Consider the following 23184-nt stretch of genomic DNA (forward strand, 5'->3'; position numbering starts at 1 on the left):
AGTTTTACATTGTAAATGGCAAGCCACACGAGGGATACTTGGGCATTCTTTTGTTGTAAACAAAATGGCAGTCCTCCATGTTTGTCTTTGTTGTATCTTATATCCAACAATTGAGTATCTGTACTTTCTTTACATACCCCTGTCAAGTTGTGTCCCTCAATGTTTTTTAACCAGAATTAAGTACTTACCAAGGTTAATTTTGTGTGTGTTCAGGTCATTCCTGTTCATTATATATATCTTCCTCAGCTCACTGATGATGTGAAGAAAGAGAAGGAGAAAGAGCCAGAAAAAATGGATAAACTTGAAACAACTATAGTGAAAAAGAAAGGTTATGAGGAGGAAAGGAGAGACAGTGATGACAGTGACGAGGTAAAGCTTCTTTGAATGTTTGACATTGTTTAGATTTTTTTTGTTAACTATAATATGTATAATTTTAACCATCGACTGAGCCTGGCATTGATTGCAGAAATGAAAATAGTAAATTTCAAAATATATAATTACCCAGTTTGTTTTGTTAGATGGTTCTTTCGAAATGGATGATCTAATTCTCTTGTTTCATTTATTTTTATGAAAGAGCATTTAATTCATTTGGCCTGTGGTTTTCTGGTTCTATAGCAGTTGAATCATATACACTTTTATGGCTGCCTCACTGGGGTATGGCAGGGCAGAGGATAAATCTGACATGGATAGCTCATGGCAGCTATTTAACACTTTTTCTTATTCTCTGACCCTTGGTGGTCCTATATAATTTGTTTTCTTTTGTGCTAAACATAAATATGTGAACAAAGTCTCATTCATTGTATTTAATGCTGAGACATCATATCTGAAGTCTCACTATTTGCTGGGTTCAGTAACTGAAATGTCTGATTATTTAAAGTCAAGTCAACTTAAATTCATAGCAGTTAGTTTGATGTAATGTTAAAATCAACACCCACCTCAAGCTTTCATATAAATAAATCCTCCTTGTAAAATCCTTTGTACTTTTCTCAAATCAAATCTTTCAATGTTCATGTCTTCTGTTACACACGAATATGAAATTGTACCTTCCCTAAACTTCCTTTTAATACAATAATGAACTTATATTTGGTATGAAGACCGTTTGTTTACATTTTTTCCACAATCTGTAAATAAACACCCCAACCAGACCCTTATTTAATGTGAGGCTCCATGTTTAGATTTTTCGATAAACAGAAACCAACTGCAGACACTTCACACCGTGCTCTAAACAGAGGGATGAATTCTGTCTAGAAATTGTACGCTGCACTCACTTGCCTCAAATTATCTAAAATGTCCCTATGCCATAATCCTAATTGTATCGTCATGTTTAACACTAGAATTACCAGAGTCTACGAAAAAACTCGTAGATCCGGCCCACCTTGAAACCGTTCTCACCTCTCTTTTGTCTTCTAAATGTGCCGATTAAGAGGAGCAGCGAGCAGCCGGCTATTCCATCCCCCACCGTCGCAGAACGTTCACTAAGTTTTCCCAGCTCATGCCTTGTTTGATTATCTGGGAGTGACTGAACTGCTGGAGTTTTAGAATGGAAATAATAGATCGCTATTTGGAATACATGCATTTCATGCGTGTTCCGTTTCTACAGTAATCTGTGTAAACACATTGCTAAAACAGAAACTTTTTCATATTTTAGTAATAAATGTTACAAAATGTAGGCATAAACTATAGAACCTGTGAAGCCTGAAGTCCAAACATCAAATAAACACTTTCACAAAAGGTTCAAGGATGATACAACAGCTTCCGTGGCTTAACGCTACGGTTTGCTGACTTGGAGCACAGCTGCCCTACCGTGCTACAGAGACGTGAGTTCGATTCCCAGCTTTGAAGAAAGTTTTTTTTTTTTTTTTCCTCAAACGGACATTGAATTTATAAATTGGTATGCACTGTAAATCATCAACTTTAAAATGTCAATCGCGGTTATTTCTGTTGATTAATTCATGCTTTTTTACTTAGAGTCAGAACAGGAGCTTTTTCAGCTTATTCAGCTTCTGATCTGACTCAAACAGCACCAGTATAACTTCACGCCCGATCTGACGCTGTTCGTTTTCAAATAATATTGCATTACTTCAACGATGTTTTCTGATTGGTACTATTCGCGTCATAAAATGATTTCTTCAAAACGTCACATATATTTGTCTTTCTTTTTTTAAAATGTGCGTTGTAGCACTCCGCAACTGGCCACCTGCATGTTCTTGCGCACACTGAATAAGACAGCGCTATATGCAATCATCAGATTCAAATGTTAAGTTATATAGCACAGAATGGAAATCAGCAGTTCTTAGCATTCCACCACGCAAGCTGTCATAGCAACCTCCTACTGTAACTTGCTTTCTTTTTTCTTCGGTTATAGTCTTGAATAAAAGTGCACTTGTTTTGTTATACTTTTACATCAACATATGTTCCTATGTTTGAGCTACATGGGCATGCTCAAAAAATACACGTATAATGCCACGAAAAGTGCATGCAGACACTTCAGTTCGCAAGCATTGGTACGACAATGCAGTCACAAGTACACTGCAGAGCTTTAGCGTGTCTTTATGTGAAAACAGCAGTATCAGATGGGGAGTGTCTGATGATTGCATATAGCGCTGAAGTTACTGCTCTTTACTATGCTTTCCTCTGCATGTCCTGGAGTACAAAAGAAACAGCATACAGCAACACATGGGGACTGGCAATATTGGGGGAAAAAAACACGCGGTCGTATGTATCGTGATACACTGCAGAACTATAGCGCGTCTTTATGTGAAAACAGCAGTGTCAGGTGGGGGGCGGTAGGGACGGATCCTGAACGCAACTGAGACAATGAAAAGTGAATTTAAAAAAAAAATAAAGCTAACCTTTACAAATATCATAAATTACACCGGCTGTTACAGACTGAAATCAAATGTATCTTTTTATTCTAAAATAGTGAAAATAAGAACACTTCTCAAAAGGGAGTTGTGTCATGAACTCATGACCTTCTGATTCCCAGTCAGCGACTGATACTGTTGCGCAGTGATAGCTAATGCGTGTCAATGTCGCACACTAAGGCGGCTTTTTTTGGCGGTGGCTTTTTTTTGTACCTTTTGTGAAAGTGTTTCTTTGATATTTGGACTTCAGGCTTCATACATTATATAGTTTATGCCTACATTTTGTCATTTGCTACTAGAATATATAAAACGTTTCTGTTTTAACAATGTGTTTACACTGATTACTGTAGAAATGCAACACACATGAAATGCATGTGTTCCAAATAGCAATCATTTATTTCTACTCTAAAACTCCACTTCACTCCCAGATAATCAATCAAGGCATGAGCTGGGAAAAGCTCGTTTACGTTCTAAGTCGTTGGCGGGATGGAATAGCCAGCTGCTGGCAGCATGTCTTTATCAGTACATTTAGATGACAAAAGACGCTGGCGGAGAGGTGAGAACGGTTTTAAGGAGCGATTTAAGGTGGGCCGGATCTACGAGTTTTTTCATAGGCTCTGGTAATTCTAGTGTTAAGCCTAACTCAGCCACGTGTTTTAGGACTGTCCTACATTCAGACCATACAGGAGGGAAAACCTCTATTTCTTTCTGTCAGTCAACTAGAAATGCTAACAGTGGTGTAGCACCAGATTACTGTTGGGCAGTAAAATGTTTCATTGCTTGTTTATTAACTTGTTCATTTGTTTAATAAATAAAAGTCTGTAATTTTGGCAAGAATTCATTATCCCTAAACAAAAAAAAAAAAAGCTGGCACTCTGTATATAAAAAGTAATAAATAAAAAATTTCATAGGGAGTGATCTGTGAGGTGAAGGTTATGCATCTATAAACACAAAACAAAGCAGACATTGCAGCATTTTCCTCACTGTTCAATTTATGTGTCCGCGTACTCCACACTGTACAGTACAGCAGCTTCAAATAATACTATGACTGCACAGGCACATTAAGGCAGTAATCTTTTTGGCTCATTGTGCAGATATATATAAGAATAATCAAGAAATTATGTGCTGCACTAATTCAAGTAGTAATAAATCCTTACAAAATAAAATTGAGGTCCTTGCAGCATTCATGCAAATAGATGTGTTTTGAAGAGAAACTTAAAATATGAGCATAGTTCACTTTAAATACATAGTTGGAATGCTGAGTTTAATTAAATGGATAAAATTGTCAAAAGGGCCCTAGTCTTATAAGCATAAAGGACACTCTTGGTTTGCATTGTAGCATTCTCATAATGTGCAATTTTTAACAAGTCACTCTTTCGTAAGTAAGTATTTCACTGTACTCTGTACATGTTACAGTACTGACCCTATGAACTGTGTTGGTATGGTGGAAGGAAACTTTTCAAACAAATTATTGTCCTCCTTAATGGATTAATTTTACATTACTAAAGTTGAAATAATTCTTTATTTGCAGGATCGAAGGCCTGACATACCTAAATTGTCCAAAAAGAAACTTCGACGTATGAACAGATTGACGGTGGCTGAGTTAAAGCAGGTATGGAACAATTACATTTAATGGCCTTGCGTTCTCTTGTTTTACAGCCCAAACTGCTGTTTTTTGTGGTAATCAAAAACACATTTCTAAATTTCTGAGTTGCCTTATTCTGAAGTTTTATTAAGGAACAGAGCATGCATTGGTTTTATTCTATAGCAGTTTTCTTTTTTTACATTTAAATGTTAAATACACTAATATCTTGGTAAATATCTTACAAAAATGTCAGTTAGAATAAGCTCCCAATGCATGGATTATAAATCAATGTCAACTTTCTATAGATTCCCTACTGTTCACCACTACAAAGTGCTGTTAAAGCAATGAGAAAAGTCAGTATGTCCTAAAAGTAAGTGAAAATAAGGGGAAACTTCACCTGCTCCGCTTGGGTCCCTATACAGGTGGTTCGTCATGTGGTGGGTGTTGCAACATGCTACCAACCATCACTAATAAATTGGTATGTCCAGTTAAATATCCCACTAAGGGGAAAAAGAAACATTGGGAAGCCATCACTGAAGTACTCTGAAGGATTTTTTTATTTTCTGTGTCCCCCCACTCTTCCAATACAGAAGTATATAAACAGAATATTTATTTTATATTCCATGCTAAGTATACTTTAATGTGTGTATTTTTTGTATTGCATGTCTCCTCAAAAGAGCATAATACAAGTACTAATTTCGCTAAACTGTGTACACATGACAGTAAATGTAACTTTGCTTGTTCCCAGAATAGGTTGGACTATTTAAGGCATGGGCTCTGATGTCTGTATACCATTGTATTCTAGCAATGCCGCTTTGTATCAAGGAGTAAAATTTGTGTTATGAAAACTAATTACAGTCGTGGCCAAAAGTTTTAAGTGACACAAATATTAATTTTCACAAAGTTTGCTGCCTCAGTTTTTATGATGGCAATTTACATAATGTTAAGAAGAGTGATCAGATGAATTGCAATTAATTGCAAAGTCCCTCTTTGCCATGAAAATGAACTTAATCCCAAAAAAAAATTACATTGCTGTTGTGAAGAAGGCGTCAGGGCGGCCAAGAAAGTCCGGGAAGCGCCAGTACCATCACTTAAAGTTGGTTCAGCTGTGGGATTGGGGCACTACCAGTGCAGAGCTTGCTCAGGAATGGCAGCAAGCCAGTGTGAGTGCATCTGCATGCACAGCAAGGCGAAGACTTTTGGAGGATGGCCTGGTGTCAAGAATGGCAGTAAAGAAGTCACTTCTCTCCAAAAAAAACATCAGGGACATACTGAGATTCTGCAGTAGGTACAGGGATTGGACTGCTGAGGACTGGGGTAAAGTCATTTTCTCTGATGAATCAGTTTTCCGATTGTTTGGGGCATCCGGAAAAAAGATTGCCCAGAGAAGAAAAGGTGAGTGCCACCATCAGTCCTGTGTCATGCCAACAGCAAAGCATCCTGAGACCATTCATGTGTGGGATTATTTCTCAGCCAAGGGAGTGGGCTTACTCACAATTTTGCTTAAGAACACAACCATGAATGAATAAAGAATGGTACCAAAGCATCCTCTGAGAGCAACTTCTCCCAACCATCCAAAAACAGTTTGGTGATGAACAGTGCCTTTTCCAGCATGATGGAGCACTCCCCAGATCTTAATCCCACTGAGAACTTGGAGACTAACCACAAGAGGCGGGTGGACAAAGAAAAACCCACACGTTTTGACAAACTTCAAACATTGATTATGCAAGAATAGTGCTGCCATCAGTCAGGATTTGGCCCAGAAGTTGCTTGACAGCATGCCAGGGTGAATTGCAGAGGTCTTGAAAAAGAAGAGCCAACATTGCAAATATTGACTCTTTGCATAAACTTAATGTAATTGTCAATAAAAACCATAGAAACTTATGAAATGCTTGTAATTATACTTCAGTATACCATAGAAACATCTGACAAAAAGATCTAAAAACACTGAAGTCAGCAAACTTTGTGAAAACCAATTCTTGTGTCATTTTCAAAACTTTTGGCCACGACTGCACTTCCCCCACAATTAGTTTGGATTGTTGACACTTGCCAAGTCCTCGGTTGAATATAAATTGCCAGGAGCTAGGATTGTTCCCACTGAAACTCTTATTTTTTTGCAGTTAGGAAGACAGTTTAACTCTGGCAATCTTATTTGCTTTGTTGCACCCAAAAAATACAATACATGGATTTTTTGTGTTATGGTTAACAGAGAATATTTTACATTTTTGATGGGTATTTATTGGTTTTATTATGAAAGAAAAGTAAATAATAGCACAACATTTTCTGTACCCGTTGTATCCCTTTTTCAGCATCACTGTTGTATCTGGCTTTTGGGTGACTGACTAGTCTATTATCCTGTGCATGTCCTACTTAATGAATCTGTTGTACACTTGAGAACTACTGTTAGTTTGTTGATTCCCCAACCCATTCTTGATGCACCAGTGACTTGCCAGTGCATATGGTGGTCTCTATTAACATGTGTTAAAAGTCACTTAAGTCCTTATTCTTGCCTATTCTCACTCTAAATAGCAAACACACAGCTAGTGGATTAATCTTCATAAACCCCACAAACTCTATCCTCACCCCTTAACTCTGCATCCAGTTTTGCCGTTTTCTGCTGCTTTGACTTAACTGGCCTCAATTTCTTCATACTTAACGCAATATCCATGTTCTGTATATCAAAATGAAGGGCAGATATTTATTTCAGAATATTTACATTTGTAGAATTACATCTTGCCTGAAGAAGGGGCCTGAGTTGCCTCGAAAGCTTGCATATTGTAATCTTTTTAGTTAGCCAATAAAAGGTGTCATTTTGCTTGGCTGTTCTCTACGTTTGTAGAAGAAATTGTTTTGTGTTTAAATGACCGTGGAGTAAGTTGCAAAATTTTATCACATTTTTACAAAAATATACATGCTTTGAATGTTGTTCATATTAACATAAAGAGTAAGTGTCTAGACACCATAAAAATAATGCACGTTGCATCAGCAGTAACAAAACAATGGCTGCCTAATGTACACAGCCAACATGTATATATTACTTCATTTTAAAGTAATAAAAATACATTTTTTCTTTCACTTCCTTTTCTGTTTTTTAAATCTCCATTTATCTGAAGCATATATTATACATATGTAAGTTATGTCCAGGTCTTGTTCTTTCAGAAAAATATCTGGAGATGGGATTATACAGTGTGCCCAAATTATAGAACAAGCAATTGCAAAATTACAAAACATCTTTTTTTAAAAAAAAAAAGCATTTTCTAAAATGCAGTGCCATCCTAATCATGATTTATACCTTTTCTTGCAGTGGTATAAGAGTATTTTAAATAATTTTAAAAAATGTCCTGGGAATAGAAAACAGTACACAGTAAATTTGATCCAGATCAAGAGAAAAATGAACACTTTCTTATAAACAGTTGTGCAAAACCCATTTTCACCCACCCAATTACAAAAAGTTATTAACATAACTATTTACAATGTAAAATGGGTTTATGAACCTGATGGTTTGTGCCACTGCAAAAAGTTTTGTGTAATATGTGCACTGTACAATTGTGTATGTATGTAAAATGACACACGCACAATGCATGCAAATATAATTGCACAAGTCATTTGTAATATTTATTATGAGCGTGTTGTAACTTGGAACATACTGTATACAAAACAGAAAATAATAAACACTGGAACTAACTGCAGAGCATTAGCACCAAACTATGTAATGTGAGAAAGCCTGCACCCCCATTTGCATCACTATTATACTGAAAGAAAGCAGAAACTTGCCTACACTACACATACAAAACCCACACGAAAATGTCTTAGACACAAAAGTCAAACATATGTCAATTGCATCCATTACTTTCATTGTCCTGTTATAATGTTAAAAGCTTCTCAGCTCAATAATGGGGGGGTTTCTTTTATTACAGACGTCATTTTTCTCAAAACACTGCCAAAGATGCTTCTTTGTCTGTTTGTTGCAGCACAATTTTGAAAACACAGGCACACTATTCCTGCTTCTGGTTTTCTCTGAATATCTTGTGATCTGTATGTAGGTGGTACATTGACAAGCTGTACCTTCTTTGAAAGGATAGAGCCTGGGAAATTTAGAGAGTTAACCAGAGGAGAAAATTGATTTTTTTCAAATTAGCGATCGACTAGATGAAAAGTAAAGGCAGGCCTTGAGACATTCATTTTCAGATTGCCTTATCTCATCATACATATGACATACGAGAGTGATTGGCAGCATTTGAGAGCTGAAACACTTTATTAAATAACTACATAGGAATCTGCTCCAAATCAAATCTGTCTGAGTCAAAAATAAAATTTCTAGTAATACTATAGTATTCTGTATATACTCATGTTGATTAATGTATAGAAGCTTCTCAAAATAATTTAAAATAACTACTGATGCTCAAAGTAATAGTGATATTTTCTAGTAGTTAGTGTTGTAAAGTAGGTATTGATATAAGAGACATATGGATAATCCAGCCAGGGTTATTGGTTTGTTTTAAAGAAGCAAATTTTAAATGTGGCATTTATGTCCTTAACATAAACATTTCTTAATTGTCTTCTAAACCAAATTTCATTAATGTGCCTTGTAGATATGTTGTTTTAATGTAATTTTTAATTATGTGATGTGTTCTTGTCATTAATATTACATAAATATTTTATTGTAGTTAGTAGCCAGACCTGATGTAGTGGAGATGCATGATGTTACAGCCCAGGAGCCTAAGCTTTTGGTTCATTTGAAGGCCACCAGAAACACTGTGCCTGTGCCTCGACATTGGTGTTTTAAGAGAAAATACCTTCAAGGTAAAAGAGGTATTGAAAAGCCCCCATTTGAGTTACCAGATTTCATCAAAAGGACAGGCATTCAAGAAATGAGAGAAGCACTTCAGGAAAAGGTGAGTTAAAAAGCCAAAAGGTCATGTTGAAGTTTTAAAAAAGCTGTACTTTTTTGATATACATAATGTATGTATTTTCAACACACTAAAGTGCAATATTGACAAAATACTAGTAATTAATCATTTTGGTGAATTTAGAATGAAGTATGTATTGTCTTTTAAAGTTGAATACATTTTTCATTTTTTTTCTTTATTTACTAATCTTTCAGTTCCCTAATGTACGGTAAATAGAGCTGCCCAGTCGAAACTGTCACACCAGATAACCTAGTAAATGGGACAGCTTAGCTATAAGCTGAACAAACAAGCTTGATGGACTGAATGGTCTCTGGTTTTGTGACTGATAGGCAAGAGTTTGTTAATCTTGGCAACAGCAGGTCCAGCACAGCACCAGTCATACAAGGGGTTCCTCAGGGCTCTGTCCTTGGCCCTCTTCTCTTCTGTATTTATATGCTTCCCCTTGTCCATGTTATTTGTGCCTTTGGATTGGGTTATTTTTATGCAGACGATACTCAGCTCTATTTCAATGTTAAAGGTGGAACTTCATCAGAACTTTCTCAGCTCATAACTTGCCTCAGTGAAATTAAAACCTGGATGGAGCAGAACTCTTTAAAATTAAATTGCAACAATCTGAACTCCTGTAAATTGGGACTAAATTGCAACTTAATAAAATGAGCTCCTTCCCAGTCAATCTTGGCGGTGATCTCCTCAGACTTGCCTCTACTGCAAAGAATCTTGGTGTCATTTTCTGATTCCTCCCTTTCTTATTCTGCTCACATAAATCACATTAAGAAACATTCTTACTTTCACCTTTGTAACATATCATTTGTTCGCTCCTTCCTTTTGTTTTCTAACGCTGAGAAACTTGTCCATGCTTTTGTGACATCCCGCATCGATTATTGTAATTCCCTACTGACAGGTGCCCCGTCTAATCTTATATCACAGCTCCAGCTTATTCAAAACACGTCTGCAAGAGTCCTTATACGGACCAGCAGCAGCGAGCACATCACACCCATCCTGCTTCGTCTTCATTGGCTCCCCGTGTTTTACAGAATTCAATATAAAATTCTACTAATAACCTACAAAGCCTTAAACGACCTTGTGCCAAACTACATCAGTGACCACCTCCATCACTGTGTGCCTGTTCGCCCACTATGGTCCTCTGATTCTGGCAATCTTGTTGTGCCCCACACTAATCTACACTCCATGGGTGACGAGGCCTTCAGCTGTATAGCGCCCAGACTCTGGAATGACCTGCCGAAATTAATCAGGTCAGCTGACTGAATGAATTCTTTAAAAAAAAAAAAAACCTCAAAACTCATCTGTTCAGGAAGGCTTTTAGCTCTACCTGACTTCATTACCCTTCTTTCAGTTTACCTTTATGTCAAGATGTTCCTATAACCTGTGTGTGTGTGCTAGACCATCAATTATGTTGTCTGTTAGAGTAAGATAGTAAATTCAGAGAAAAAGACTATTTTTCTGGTTTAGTAACAATACTGTACACCCTGCCGTTCGTTCTTAAACTCTGTGAAGTTCCCTGAGCATGGGAAAGGAGCTATATAAATATATTGTTGTTATTGTTATTAACTGCTGGTCCGCAAAAACAATGGTCTTTGTGTCCATGTTATCCTAGTCTGGTGCTTGTGATTATCTCGGTGTTAGCAGCACACAGACCCTCTTAATGCAAACATACACACTCATTGTTCTTTTTAATTAGTACAAGTGCATGCAATACTTTAAAATACTTTCAACTTGCTGGGCATCTGTTCGGGCAGTTTAGTCTTTTTAAACTGTTAAAATATTTTTCTTCAACTGTGCATTTCATGATTGGGTGAATTGCTACCATTGTGAGATTGACATTGAATTGTACATTCTTGAGAAATGTGTACATCCTTTGATCCATTACCAAGTACAAGCAAGGTTATCTCTATAGTTAAACTGAAAACATGCAGTTTCATGGAAGAAGTAATTCACTTCTCCCGCTTTCAGTCAGTCACGTTAACAACTGTGCAAGTAAAGCTGATATTGTTGTTCATGTTTCCTTTGTCGACTTACAGCTGAAAATGTTCACTTGCTGTACAGAAAACCATGGAAAAGGCACATGTTCCTACAGTTGCCATCATCTTACTTATAGTTAAATAAAATCTTGTTTTGTAAAATTAGTTTGGTGTTATAAGCCTTACTTAGACCAGTAACCAGCAACAACCTCTCTGCATGAGCCCTTATCAGACACAGCCAGCATTTCTAGCACTGACAGCACATTTTCTGTGGTACAATCTGTTAACAACAGCTTTATCCTGTAAGCTGCCTTTTGGAATTTGGAAGTTAAAGTACACTAGCTAAATTCAGAAACACACACTGCCCATCTTTCTCTCAACTGTGCGTTTACATTAATAGTATAAACAATCTGTATCCTACCAGCTATGGAAATGCAAAAGTTTGCAAGTTGCACGCTTAAAGAAATTGAAAGTGTGATTTTTATGTTATATGTAGAGCTGCTGTCTGTTTTGCTGTACTCATCGTATATAACAGCATATGAATCGCCATATTTGGTGGCAATGAAAATATCCTGTTATATAAAAGACCTATGCTCTCTGTTAGTGTGAAAGATCTGTTTGCAACTGACACTGGGAATGTGCAAGATAAGATTGCATGATGGCTGAATGACAACAAGAGTGATGGTGCCTTAGGCATTGTAATAACTACTGAAAGTGTATATATAGATCACAGAAATGTAGTCAGTTCCACAGAGCCAATGGTATAAGCAGCATTTGGGGGGGGTTTCACTTTTAGAAGCCCCACGACAAAATATGTGATGCTATCCTGAGAGAGTAAATGACAGCAGAATCGGCAGATGATCTTCTTTCTAGATTCTGCTCAAATGTTAACCTTCCCTAATCAGCTTAAAGCTTTTAATTATTGTCAACTATATAGTTCAAGCTAAGAAGGTGGCATAACATCCTACTACTTCTGTGTGTCTGAAAATATTTCCTGACTCTGCAAAGGTTATCTTTTTGCATTCATATATATCAATAAAAAATTGTGTGTGTATACTGTACATTTGCCTTTATAAAGCTGTTCTGAATAAGGAAGCTATCTCATGACTTGCTTAACTTTGTCTGATTAAACTTCTTCATGATAATGATGTTGTTGGAACTTAAGTGTTCCGTTTTATTTTTATGTTTATACATGTTTAATTTGCCTCTGCCTTACGAAATCTCATGCCCAGTCACTTGATTCTTTGGAGACATTCCCCCATGTCTTCGTAGGTTTCCTTGTTTATTTTAAAGAAATGTATCTTAGGTTAATAGGTATCTCTAAAATTGGCCCCCTGCAAGTCTGGCCATGTCCCTCTGTGACCCCGGTGATGAACTTGTGCACTATCCATGGTGTGTGCCAAGCAGTTTTCAGTTGGACAAAGCAGATTTGACAATGTTATGTGCAATTATTGTAGGAGGAAGCAAAAACCATGAAGACCAAAATGAGGGAAAAAGTTCGTCCTAAGATGGGAAAAATTGACATTGATTACCAGAAATTGCACGATGCCTTTTTCAAGTGGCAAATAAAACCCAAACTAACCATTCATGGAGACCTTTATTATGAGGTAGGTTGGCTTGACAATTGGTTTACACTGATTTTTCTCTTTATTTAAATGTTTTCGATATAACTGTGTATGTATTTTTTTAAGGGTAAAGAGTTTGAGACCAGATTGAAGGAAAAGAAACCTGGAGATCTTTCAGATGAGCTGAGGATTGCCCTTGGGATGCCTGTTGGTCCAGTAAGATCTTATTTCTAAATTTTATTCCCAAAAATAATCACTTATGGTCTTGAGCAAACAATTCAGTCTTAAACATTTAGGGCAACCTGTAACATCAAAAATTTAAACAGAAAAAAAATCTTCTCCTGAGACATTTGCTGCTTTCTTATGAAAGTGGTTTGTAATAAAGAATTTAAAACTACTGGAAAATAGTAAAATTTAGCCTGCATTTTAAAATTAATATGAACTTTTGAATGTATTTATTAAAATCCTCAATTCAAACTTTTAGTATACTTATAAAGAAATACTTTATATGGCTTTTCACATATCCTGTTGAATTCATCAAAATGTATGGACAATTGTGCTGTGACTAGTTTATCTACCATATGACTTGGTAAATGTCAGTTAAAAATTAAAGTGGACCAAGAATTTTTTTGAAAATGTTTGACAAAATAATAAACCTTAGTCCTATTACTTATTTTGTGTTCAGCCCTACATAGTGTAGGTTTTGTTTTCTGTTTTAAGTTTGTCATCCTAAAATGATAGCAAAGAACTCTATTGTTGACTGCCAATGTCCATTTCTAATAATCTGAAACAAGGTATTTCAGTTAAATATTAATTATAATTAGTCTTCAACCTATGTAGGAATTTCGAACTGAATATAATTTTAAAAGAGCCATATTTTTTGTTTTTAGTGTGGTTCAGGACTTTCAAAATTGTCAATCACCAAAGCTGACAACAAGGGGAAAAAAACCTAACTTAGGCAAATTGCTATTTTTATATTTCCTGGGGAATAACCCCTTCCTTAAAATATATATATATATATATATATATATATATATATATATATATATATATATTATAATAATAAAAGGCAAAGCCTCACTGACTGACTGACTCATCACTAATTCTCCAACTTCCCGTGTAGGTGGAAGGCTGAAATTTGGCAGGGCTCATTCCTTACAGCTTACTTACAAAAGTTAGGCAGGTTTCATTTCGAAATTCAAAGCGTAATGGTCATAACTGGAACATATTTTTTGTCCATACACTGTAATGGAGGAGGCGGAGTCACGTATCGCGTCATCACGCCTCCTACGTAATCACGTGAACTAAAAACAAGGAAGACATTTACAGCACGAGTCACACGCGGGAACGAAGGTAAATGACGTTAATTTTTGACTGTCTTTTAATACTGTGTAAGCATACATATTAACACATGTGCAATTAAACGTGTGCATTTACGGGGTGATTTCTCAGGCTTAAAAGCTCACCTTTTATCAAACGCGGGAACAAAGGTGACTGACGTTGTTCACTGTCTTTTAATACTGTGTAACCATACATATTAACACATGTGCAATTAATCGTGTGCATTTACGGGGTGATTTCTCAGGCTTAAAAAAGCTCGCCTTTTACTAAAAAGGGTAAATGCAAAACTATTTTCAAATCAGTTTATTGAAACGCTCCCCGTTAAGGATTGCAATAACATATTCGCGAGATAAAAGAACGAAGTAGGGGGGAAATGGAGGAAGAGCCGCAAACAGCGAAGAGCAAAAATTAATTAAACAGTTGAGAACGGAGCGAGTTAAGCATACAAGCATGTTCATAAGGGAAACAAAGCACGGTGTAAAACGTAGTTTAAATTAAGTTTATAGAAACGCTCCCGCTGCGGATTGCAATAACATATTCGCGAGATAAAAGTTTAATGAGAACACACGAGGTATAAACGAACCACACGCCGTGGCGCAACGTTAGGGGCAACAGTTTCAACCATTCTATGATCTGCTTCTCGCAATTGAAAGACGGCACATGGCGGATGTTAGCCGACTTGCTGACCGCAACGTTAGGGGCTTCAACTATGGCGCTGACGCCACATCTCAGTGCCAACACTTTGCAAACTGTACTTAAAAGACACGCCCTCCTCACTGGACAGTTAAAAACACTAACGATGACATCAAGTATTACCCAATCTAAAGTAGGAAAGGAGGCATCTTCATAAAATGCGTGTGGGATGATTTGCATAACACGCTGCTTTAAAAAAAAAAAATGATAAAAAAAATACGGGATAAATCCCGTCCAGTATTGATTCAAGGCACGGTATAAACCGTAACTTTAACTTATAGAAACGCTGCCGTTTGCAATACCATATTCGCCCCTGCGAAGCGCGGTGATTTTGCTATATATATTAAACTATTTCAACCATTGTATGATCTGCTTCTCGCAACTGAAAGAGGGCACCATGGCAGAAGTTAGCCGACTTGCTCACCAACCACAAGCGTTACCTGGTAGGTAACCACCCATACAATCAGATTGTGAATCAGACTACGAATGCCTGCAATGTAATTACCCCGATCTACATGCTGTCAAATGAATGAACCTCACGCCGTGGCACGTTAGGGGCTTCGCCTCTACGTCCGAGGATCGATTCCCGTAAGGGAGTGCAGTGACTGTGTACTCCTGATGAGCCCACAATTACGGCGAAACACGTGTCGCATACTATGCATCTTCAAAGCACGGTGTAAACAGTAAGTTTAAATTGAGTTTATAGAAACGCTCCCGCTGCCGTTTGCAATACCATATTAGATGACTTTGTAACAGAGTTAAAATTGCTGGAGCGATAAATTTTAACTGCCGGGTCATGTCGCGTGTTCTTGGGTAGGTACACCCAAAAAATGTATACATTTATGCATGTAATGGGCAAACAAAAAAATGTACTATACCCGAAAGCACTACAGTAGTACTCAATGTATCTTTACTTCTTAAATGTTAATGTTTTACTGTTTTAATAATTTATACGCTTCTTATATGTTATTCAGATTCTTTTATCAAAATACCAGTAACGCGCACTCCACGTTATCGTGGAGTGAATACACTTGACATGACCATTCATAGTATTTATCCTCTTTCTCTGTACATTTACCATTCGTTTGCTCAGACGTTGATGCGCTTGCTGCTTAATGAGCAGCTCTTGACCCTAGCGTCCCGCTGCTTCTCTTCTTTCGTCGGCATGTTTTCCCGTTAAAACTGATTTTTTTTAAAACTTAGTATGTTTTCTTTAATTTTTCAGTTAAGCTGGCACTTAAGTCTTCAATCTGCCTCAACAATGATTAGCGAAGGTGGTAGACAATGAAAACGTCAGCCGTACGCATCCGCCACGCACGCACTGTTGCGCGCAGCTCTGAGTTGATTCTACAATAAAATAAAATAAAGATAAAAAGAGTAATAACTTGCAGCACCGCTATTCAATTACACTTGCCTAACGCCTCAAATAAGGGGAAATACTGTGGGATCTGGGCATCCGTCAAAGCAGCAATCACAAGCCCGATTAGAAAGCGGGAAGCTGTGATTTGTCGTCTCCCTCCCATGTAACAATCACAGCCCGTGTTGCAACGCACTATGTATGTATGTATATATGTGTATGTGTGTGTATATGTATGTGTGTATATATATATATATATATATATATATATATATATATATATATATATATATATATGTGTGTGTGTGTGTGTGTGTGTGTGTGTGTGTGTGTGTGTATGTGTGTATGTGTGTGTGTGTGTTCATATGTGTGGGAAAGCGAATAGTAGACGTGACGTAGTATCTGTGTACCAAATTTCAAGTCAATAGGTGAAATGGTTTGCGACCTACAGCTGATTCTAAATCCTGGACAGACAAACGAATAGCCACGGTACTGTTTTATAGAAGAACATTTTAATGTTTAATAATTTATATTTATATGCAATGTGCTTCTTATATATTACTTCATATTCTCAAATGATAATGATGTTAATGTTGTTTATATTGATTTCTATGTTATTGTAAGTGCTCTTTATTTGTGGAAAAATTAATTTGGCAATTAAACTTATTTTATACATACATTTTATTTTTTTCTCTTGCACTCAGTTAGCGAATCCACTGGGTAATCAGCTATATATATATATATATATATATATATATATATATATATATATATATATATATATATATATATATATAGAGAGAGAGAGATATATAGAGATATACCCTAAGTTCTTGTCTATAAGGAGAGAGAGATATATAGAGATATACCCTAAGTTCTTGTCTATAAGCCGGACTCATGTATTAGCCGGAGACCAAAAATCATACGAATTTTTAAAATAAAATCGTATCATAGATAAGCCGAACGTACTATAACCTATAACTAATAGAAGGGAGGGAGGTCAGTGGTCTCACTCGCGCCCATTAATTTCTTTAAGGGGGGAGAGAGTGTGAGATATTGCCGTCTCTCTCACTCCCCGCATGGCGCGGTTGGAGCGGCCGGAGCGCGTTCTTTCTGCTCTGGGCGTCGCCGAGTCAACACGAGCGCATAGCGGTCATTTAAATTGTGATTTTATATGTAAGCATATTTAAATATATATCGCGGATTTCTGCGGACAATGGGTCTTTTAATTTCTGGTACATGCTTCCTCAGTTGGTTTGCCCAGTTGATTTCATACAAGGGACGCTATTGGCAGATGGCTGAGAAGCTACCCGGCTTACTGTTCTCTCTCTCTTGCGCTGACTATCTGTGATCCTGACGTATGGGGATTGAGCAGGGGGGCTGTTTGCACACCTAGACGATACAGACGCTTGTCTAAAAATGCTGAAAGATTATCTTCACGTTGCTATCTTTTGTAAAGCTGATTCCTGAAAAGACATGCTGCACAGTGCTTCGCATACTTAAAAGCTCGAAGGGCACGTATTGATTTTTGACTGAAAAACAAACTCTCCCTCTCTCTTTGTCTGCTCCTGACGGAGGGGGTGTGAGCTGCCGCCTTCAACAGCTTTGTGCCGCGGTGCTTCGCATACTTAAAAGCCAAACAGACATATTGATTTGTTTGCTTCACTCCTTTGAAGAGGAAGATATGTTTGCATTCTTTAATTGTGAGACGGAACTGTCATCTCTGTCTTGTCATGGAGCACAGTTTATAACTTTTGAAAAAGAGACAAATGTTAGTTTGCAGTGTTTGAATAACGTTCCTGTCTCTCTACAACCTCCTGTGTTTCTGCGCAAATCTGTGACCCAAGCATGACAATATAAAAATAACCATATAAACATATGGTTTCTACTTCGCGGATATTCTTATTTCGCGGGTGGCTCTGGAACGCAACCCCCGCGATGGATGTATAAGCCGGACTTATGTATAAGCCGATATTCTATTTTTTCATTTCACAACTTTTTTCCTTAGATAAGCCGCGGCTTATTGACAAGAACTTAGGGTATATAGATAGATAGATAGATAGATATATGTGTATGTATGTAGATATACAAATATGTATATATATGTATATATGTGTATATATATGTAGATATACAAATATGTATATGTATATATATGTATATGTGTCTGCATGTGTGTGTATGTGTGTATATATATATATATATATATATATATATATATATATATATATGTATGTGTATATGTGTATATATATATGTTGATATATGTATATATATGTGGATGTGTATATGTATATATTTATGTATATACAGTATGTTTATGTATATATATGTTTACATAACCTCTTTAACACACTACTTCTCCGCTGCGAAGCGCGGGTATTTTGCTAGTATATATATATTATATATATATATATATATATATATATATATATATATATATATATATATATATATATATATATATATATATATAATATAAAACCCTTTATGGCTTATTTTAGTCTAAAGTTCCTATCAGTACTAGTGGAAAAGGAACAATATAATTAATATATATATAAAGATATTTATAATATTTATATATATATATATATATATTATATACATCCATCCATCCATCCATCCATTGTCTCCCGCTTATCGAGGTCGGGTCGCGGGGCAGCAGCTTGAGCAGAGATGCCCAGACTTACCTCTCCCCGGCCACTTCTTCTAGCTCTTCCGGAGAATCCCAAGGCGTTCCCAGGCCAGTCGAGAGACACAGTCCCTCCAGCGTGTCCTGGGTCTTCCCACGGGGCCTCCTCCCGGTTGGACGTGCCTGGAACACCTCACCAGGGGAGGCGTCCAGGAGGCATCCTGATCAGATGCCCGAGCCACCTCATCTGACTCCTCTCGATCGGAGGAGCAGCGGCTCTACTCTGAGCCCCTCCCGGATGACTGAGCTTCTCACCCTATCTTTAAGGGAAAGCCCAGACACCCTGCGGAGGAAACTCATTTCAGCCGCTTGTATTCGCGATCTCGTTCTTTCGGTCACTACCCATGGCTCATGACCATAGGTGAGGGTAGGAACATAGATCGACTGGTAAATTGAGAGCTTCACCTTGCGGCTCAGCTCCTTTTTCACCACGACAGACCGATGCAACGCCCGCATTACTGCGGATGCCGCACCGATCCGCCTGTCGATCTCACGCTCCATTCTTCCCTCACTCGTGAACAAGACCCCGAGATACTTGAACTCCTCCACTTGGGGCAGGATCTCGCTACCAACCCTGAGAGGGCACTCCACCCTTTTCCGGTTGAGGACCATGGTCTCGGATTTGGAGGTGCTGATTCTCATCCCAGCCGCTTCACACTCGGCTGCGAACCGATCCAGAGAGAGCTGAAGATCACGGCCTGATGAAGCAAACAGGACAACATCATCTGCAAAAAGCAGTGACCCAATCCTGAGCCCACCAAACCGGACCCCCTCAACACCCTGGCTGCGCCTAGAAATTCTGTCCATAAAAGTTATGAACAGAATCGGTGACAAAGGGCAGCCCTGGCGGAGTCCAACTCTTACTGGAAACGGGTTCGACTTACTGCCGGCAATGCGGACCAAGCTCTGGCACTGATCGTACAGGGACTGAACAGCCCTTATCAGGGGGGCCGGTACCCCATACTCTCGGAGTACCCCCCACAGGATTCCCCGAGGGACACGGTCGAATGCCTTTTCTAAGTCCACAAAACACATGTAGACTGGTTGGGCAAACTCCCATGCACCCTCCAGGACCCTGCTAAGGGTATAGAGCTGGTCCACTGTTCCGCGACCAGGACGAAAACCACACTGTTCCTCCTGAATCCGAGGCTCGACTATCCGACGGACCCTCCTCTCCAGGACCCCTGAATAGACTTTTCCAGGGAGGCTGAGGAGTGTGATCCCTCTGTAGTTGGAACACACCCTCCGATCCCCCCTTCTTAAAGAGGGGGACCACCACCCCGGTCTGCCAATCCAGAGGCACTGTCCCTGATGTCCATGCGATGTTGCAGAGGCGTGTCAGCCAAGACAGTCCTACAACATCCAGAGCCTTGAGGAACTCCGGGCGTATCTCATCCACACCCCGGGGCCCTGCCACCAAGGAGTTTTTTGACCACCTCGGTGACCTCAGTCCCAGAGATGGGGGAGCCCACCTCTGAGTCCCCAGGCTCTGCTTCCTCATTGGAAGGCATGTTAATGGGATTGAGGAGGTCTTCGAAGTATTCCCCCCACCGACCCACAACGTCCCGAGTCGAGGTCAGCAGCGCACCATCCCCACCATATACAGTGTTGACACTGCACTGCTTCCCCTTCCTGAGACGCCGGATGGTGGACCAGAATCTCCTCGAAGCCATCCGAAAGTCATTCTCCATGGCCTCCCCAAACTCCTCCCACGCCCGAGTTTTTGGCCTCAGCAACCACCAAAGCCGCATTCCGCTTGGCCTGCCGGTACCTATCAGCTGCCTCCGGGGTCCCACAGGACAAAAAGGGTCCTGTAGGACTCCCTTCAGCTTGACGGCATCCTTCACCGCCGGTGTCCACCAGCGGGTTCGGGGATTGCCGCCACGACAGGCACCGACCACCTTACGGCCACAGCTCCGGTCAGCCACCTCAACAATAGAGGCACGGAACATGGCCCATTCGGACTCAATGTCCCCCACCTCCCTCGGGATGTGGTCGAAGTTCTGCCGGAGGTGGAGTTGAAGCTACTTCTGACAGGGGGCTCTGCCAGACGTTCCCAGCAGACCCTCACAACACGTTTGGGCCTACCACGCCTGACCGGCATCCTCCCCCACCATCGAAGCCAACTCACCACCAGGTGGTGATCAGTTGACAGCTCCGCCCCTCTCTTCACCCGAGTGTCCAAGACATGTGGCCGCAAGTCCGACGACACGACCACAAAGTCGATCATCGAACTGAGGCCTAGGGTGTCCTGGTGCCAAGTGCACATATGAACACCCCTATGCTTGAACATGGTGTTCGTTATGGAAAATCCGTGACGAGCACAGAAGTCCAATAACAAAACACCGCTCGGGTTCAGATCAGGGGGGCCATTCCTCCCAATCACGCCCTTCCAGGTCTCACTGTCATTGCCCACGTGAGCATTGAAGTCTCCCAGCAGAACGAGGGAGTCCCCAGAAGGTATGCCCTCTAGCACCCCCTCCAGGGACTGCAAAAAGGGTGGGTACTCCGAACTGCTGTTCGGTGCATACGCACAAACAACAGTTAGGACCCGTCCCCCCACCCGAAGGCGAAGGGAGGCTACCCTCTCGTCCACCGGGGTAAACCCCAATGTACAGGCTCCAAGTTGGGGGGCAATAAGTATACCCACACCTGCTCGGCGCCTCTCACCGGGGGCAACTCCAGAGTGGTAGAGAGTCCAGCCCCTCTCAAGGAGATTGGTTCCAGAGTCCAAGCTGTGCGTCGAGGTGAGCCCGACTATATCTAGCCGGACCCTCTCAACTTCGCGCACTAGCTCAGGCTCCTTCCCCTTCAGAGAGGTGACATTCCACGTCCCAAGAGCCAGTTTCTGTAGCCGAGGATCGGACCGCCAAGGTCCCCGCCTTCGGCCACCACCCAACTCACACTGCACCCGACCTCCTTGGCCCCTCCCATAGGTGGTGAGCCCATGGGAAGGGGGACCCACGTTGCCTCTTCGGGCTGTGCCCGGCCGAGCCCCATGGGTGCAGGCCCGGCCACCAGGCGCTCACCATCGAGCCCCACCTCCAGGCCTGGCTCCAGAGTGGGGCCCCGGTGATCCGCGTCCGGGCAAGGGAAAACGCCGTCCAAAATGGTTGTTCTTCATAGGAGGTTTGTTTAACCGCTCTTTGTCTCATCCCTCACCTAGGACCAGTTTGCCTTGGGTGGCCCTACCAGGGGCATAAAGCCCCGGACAACAGAGCTCCTAGGATCATTGGGACACGCAAACCCCTCCACCACGATAAGGTGACGGTTAAAGGAGGGGATATACATTATATAATATATATATTATATACATTATATATTATATACATTATACAGTGATCCCTCGCTATATCGCGCTTCGCCTTTCGCGGCTTCACTCTATCGCGGATTTTATATGTAAGCATATTTAAATATATATCGCGGATTTTTTGCTGGTTCGCGGATTTCTGAGGACAATGGGTCTTTTAATTTCTGGTACATGCTTCCTCAGTTGGTTTGCCCAGTTGATTTCATACGAGGGACGCTATTGGCAGATGGCTGAGAAGCTACCCAACTTACTTTTCTCTGTGTCTCTTGCGCTGACTTTCTCTGATCCTGATGTAGGGGGTGTGAGCAGGGGGGCTGTTCGCACACCTAGACGATACGGACGCTAGTCTAAAAATGCTGAAAGATTATCTTCACGTTTCTACCTTCTGTGTGCAGCTGCTTAGTGAAGCGACATGCTGCACAGTGCTTCACATACTTAAAAGCTCAAAGGGCACGTATTGATTTTTCACTCTTTGTTTTTATCTGTCTCTGTCTCTCTCTCTCTCTCTCTCCCTGCTCCTGACGGAGGGGGGTGTGAGCTGCCGCCTTCAACAGCTTTGTGCCGCGGTGCTTCGCATACTTAAGCCAAACAGCCCTATTGATTTGTTTGCTTTGCTCTCTGTTTCTGACAGCCTGTGCTCCTGACAGGCACTCCTTTGAAGAAGAAGATATGTTTGCATTCTTTTAATTGTGAGACAGAACTGTCATCTCTGTCTTGTTATGGAGCACAGTTTAAACTTTTGAAAAAGAGACAAATGTTTGTTTGCAGTATTTGAATAACGTTCCTGTCTCTCTACAACCTCCTGTGTTTCTGCGCAAATCTGTGACCCAAGCATGACAATATAAAAATAACCATATAAACATATGGTTTCTACTTCGCGGATTTTCT

At 39.9% G+C, this 23184-nt stretch overlaps 1 protein-coding gene across 2 annotated transcripts in view; it reads left to right on the forward strand.

The window, feature by feature from the left end:
• sf3b2 (splicing factor 3b, subunit 2) overlaps positions 1-23184 on the forward strand; it is a 66061-nt gene that overhangs the window by 30301 nt on the left and 12576 nt on the right. For both annotated transcript variants that reach the window (XM_028802963.2, XM_028802966.2), the window contains 5 exons: positions 247-369; positions 4396-4476; positions 9117-9344; positions 12796-12945; positions 13030-13119. In XM_028802963.2, coding sequence (XP_028658796.1) covers positions 247-369; positions 4396-4476; positions 9117-9344; positions 12796-12945; positions 13030-13119 — 672 coding nt within the window. The remainder of the gene's footprint in view (positions 1-246; positions 370-4395; positions 4477-9116; positions 9345-12795; positions 12946-13029; positions 13120-23184) is intronic.

This window comes from Erpetoichthys calabaricus, chromosome 1, assembly GCF_900747795.2.
Source record: "Erpetoichthys calabaricus chromosome 1, fErpCal1.3, whole genome shotgun sequence".
In the NCBI taxonomy this organism is placed as follows: domain Eukaryota; kingdom Metazoa; phylum Chordata; class Cladistia; order Polypteriformes; family Polypteridae; genus Erpetoichthys; species Erpetoichthys calabaricus.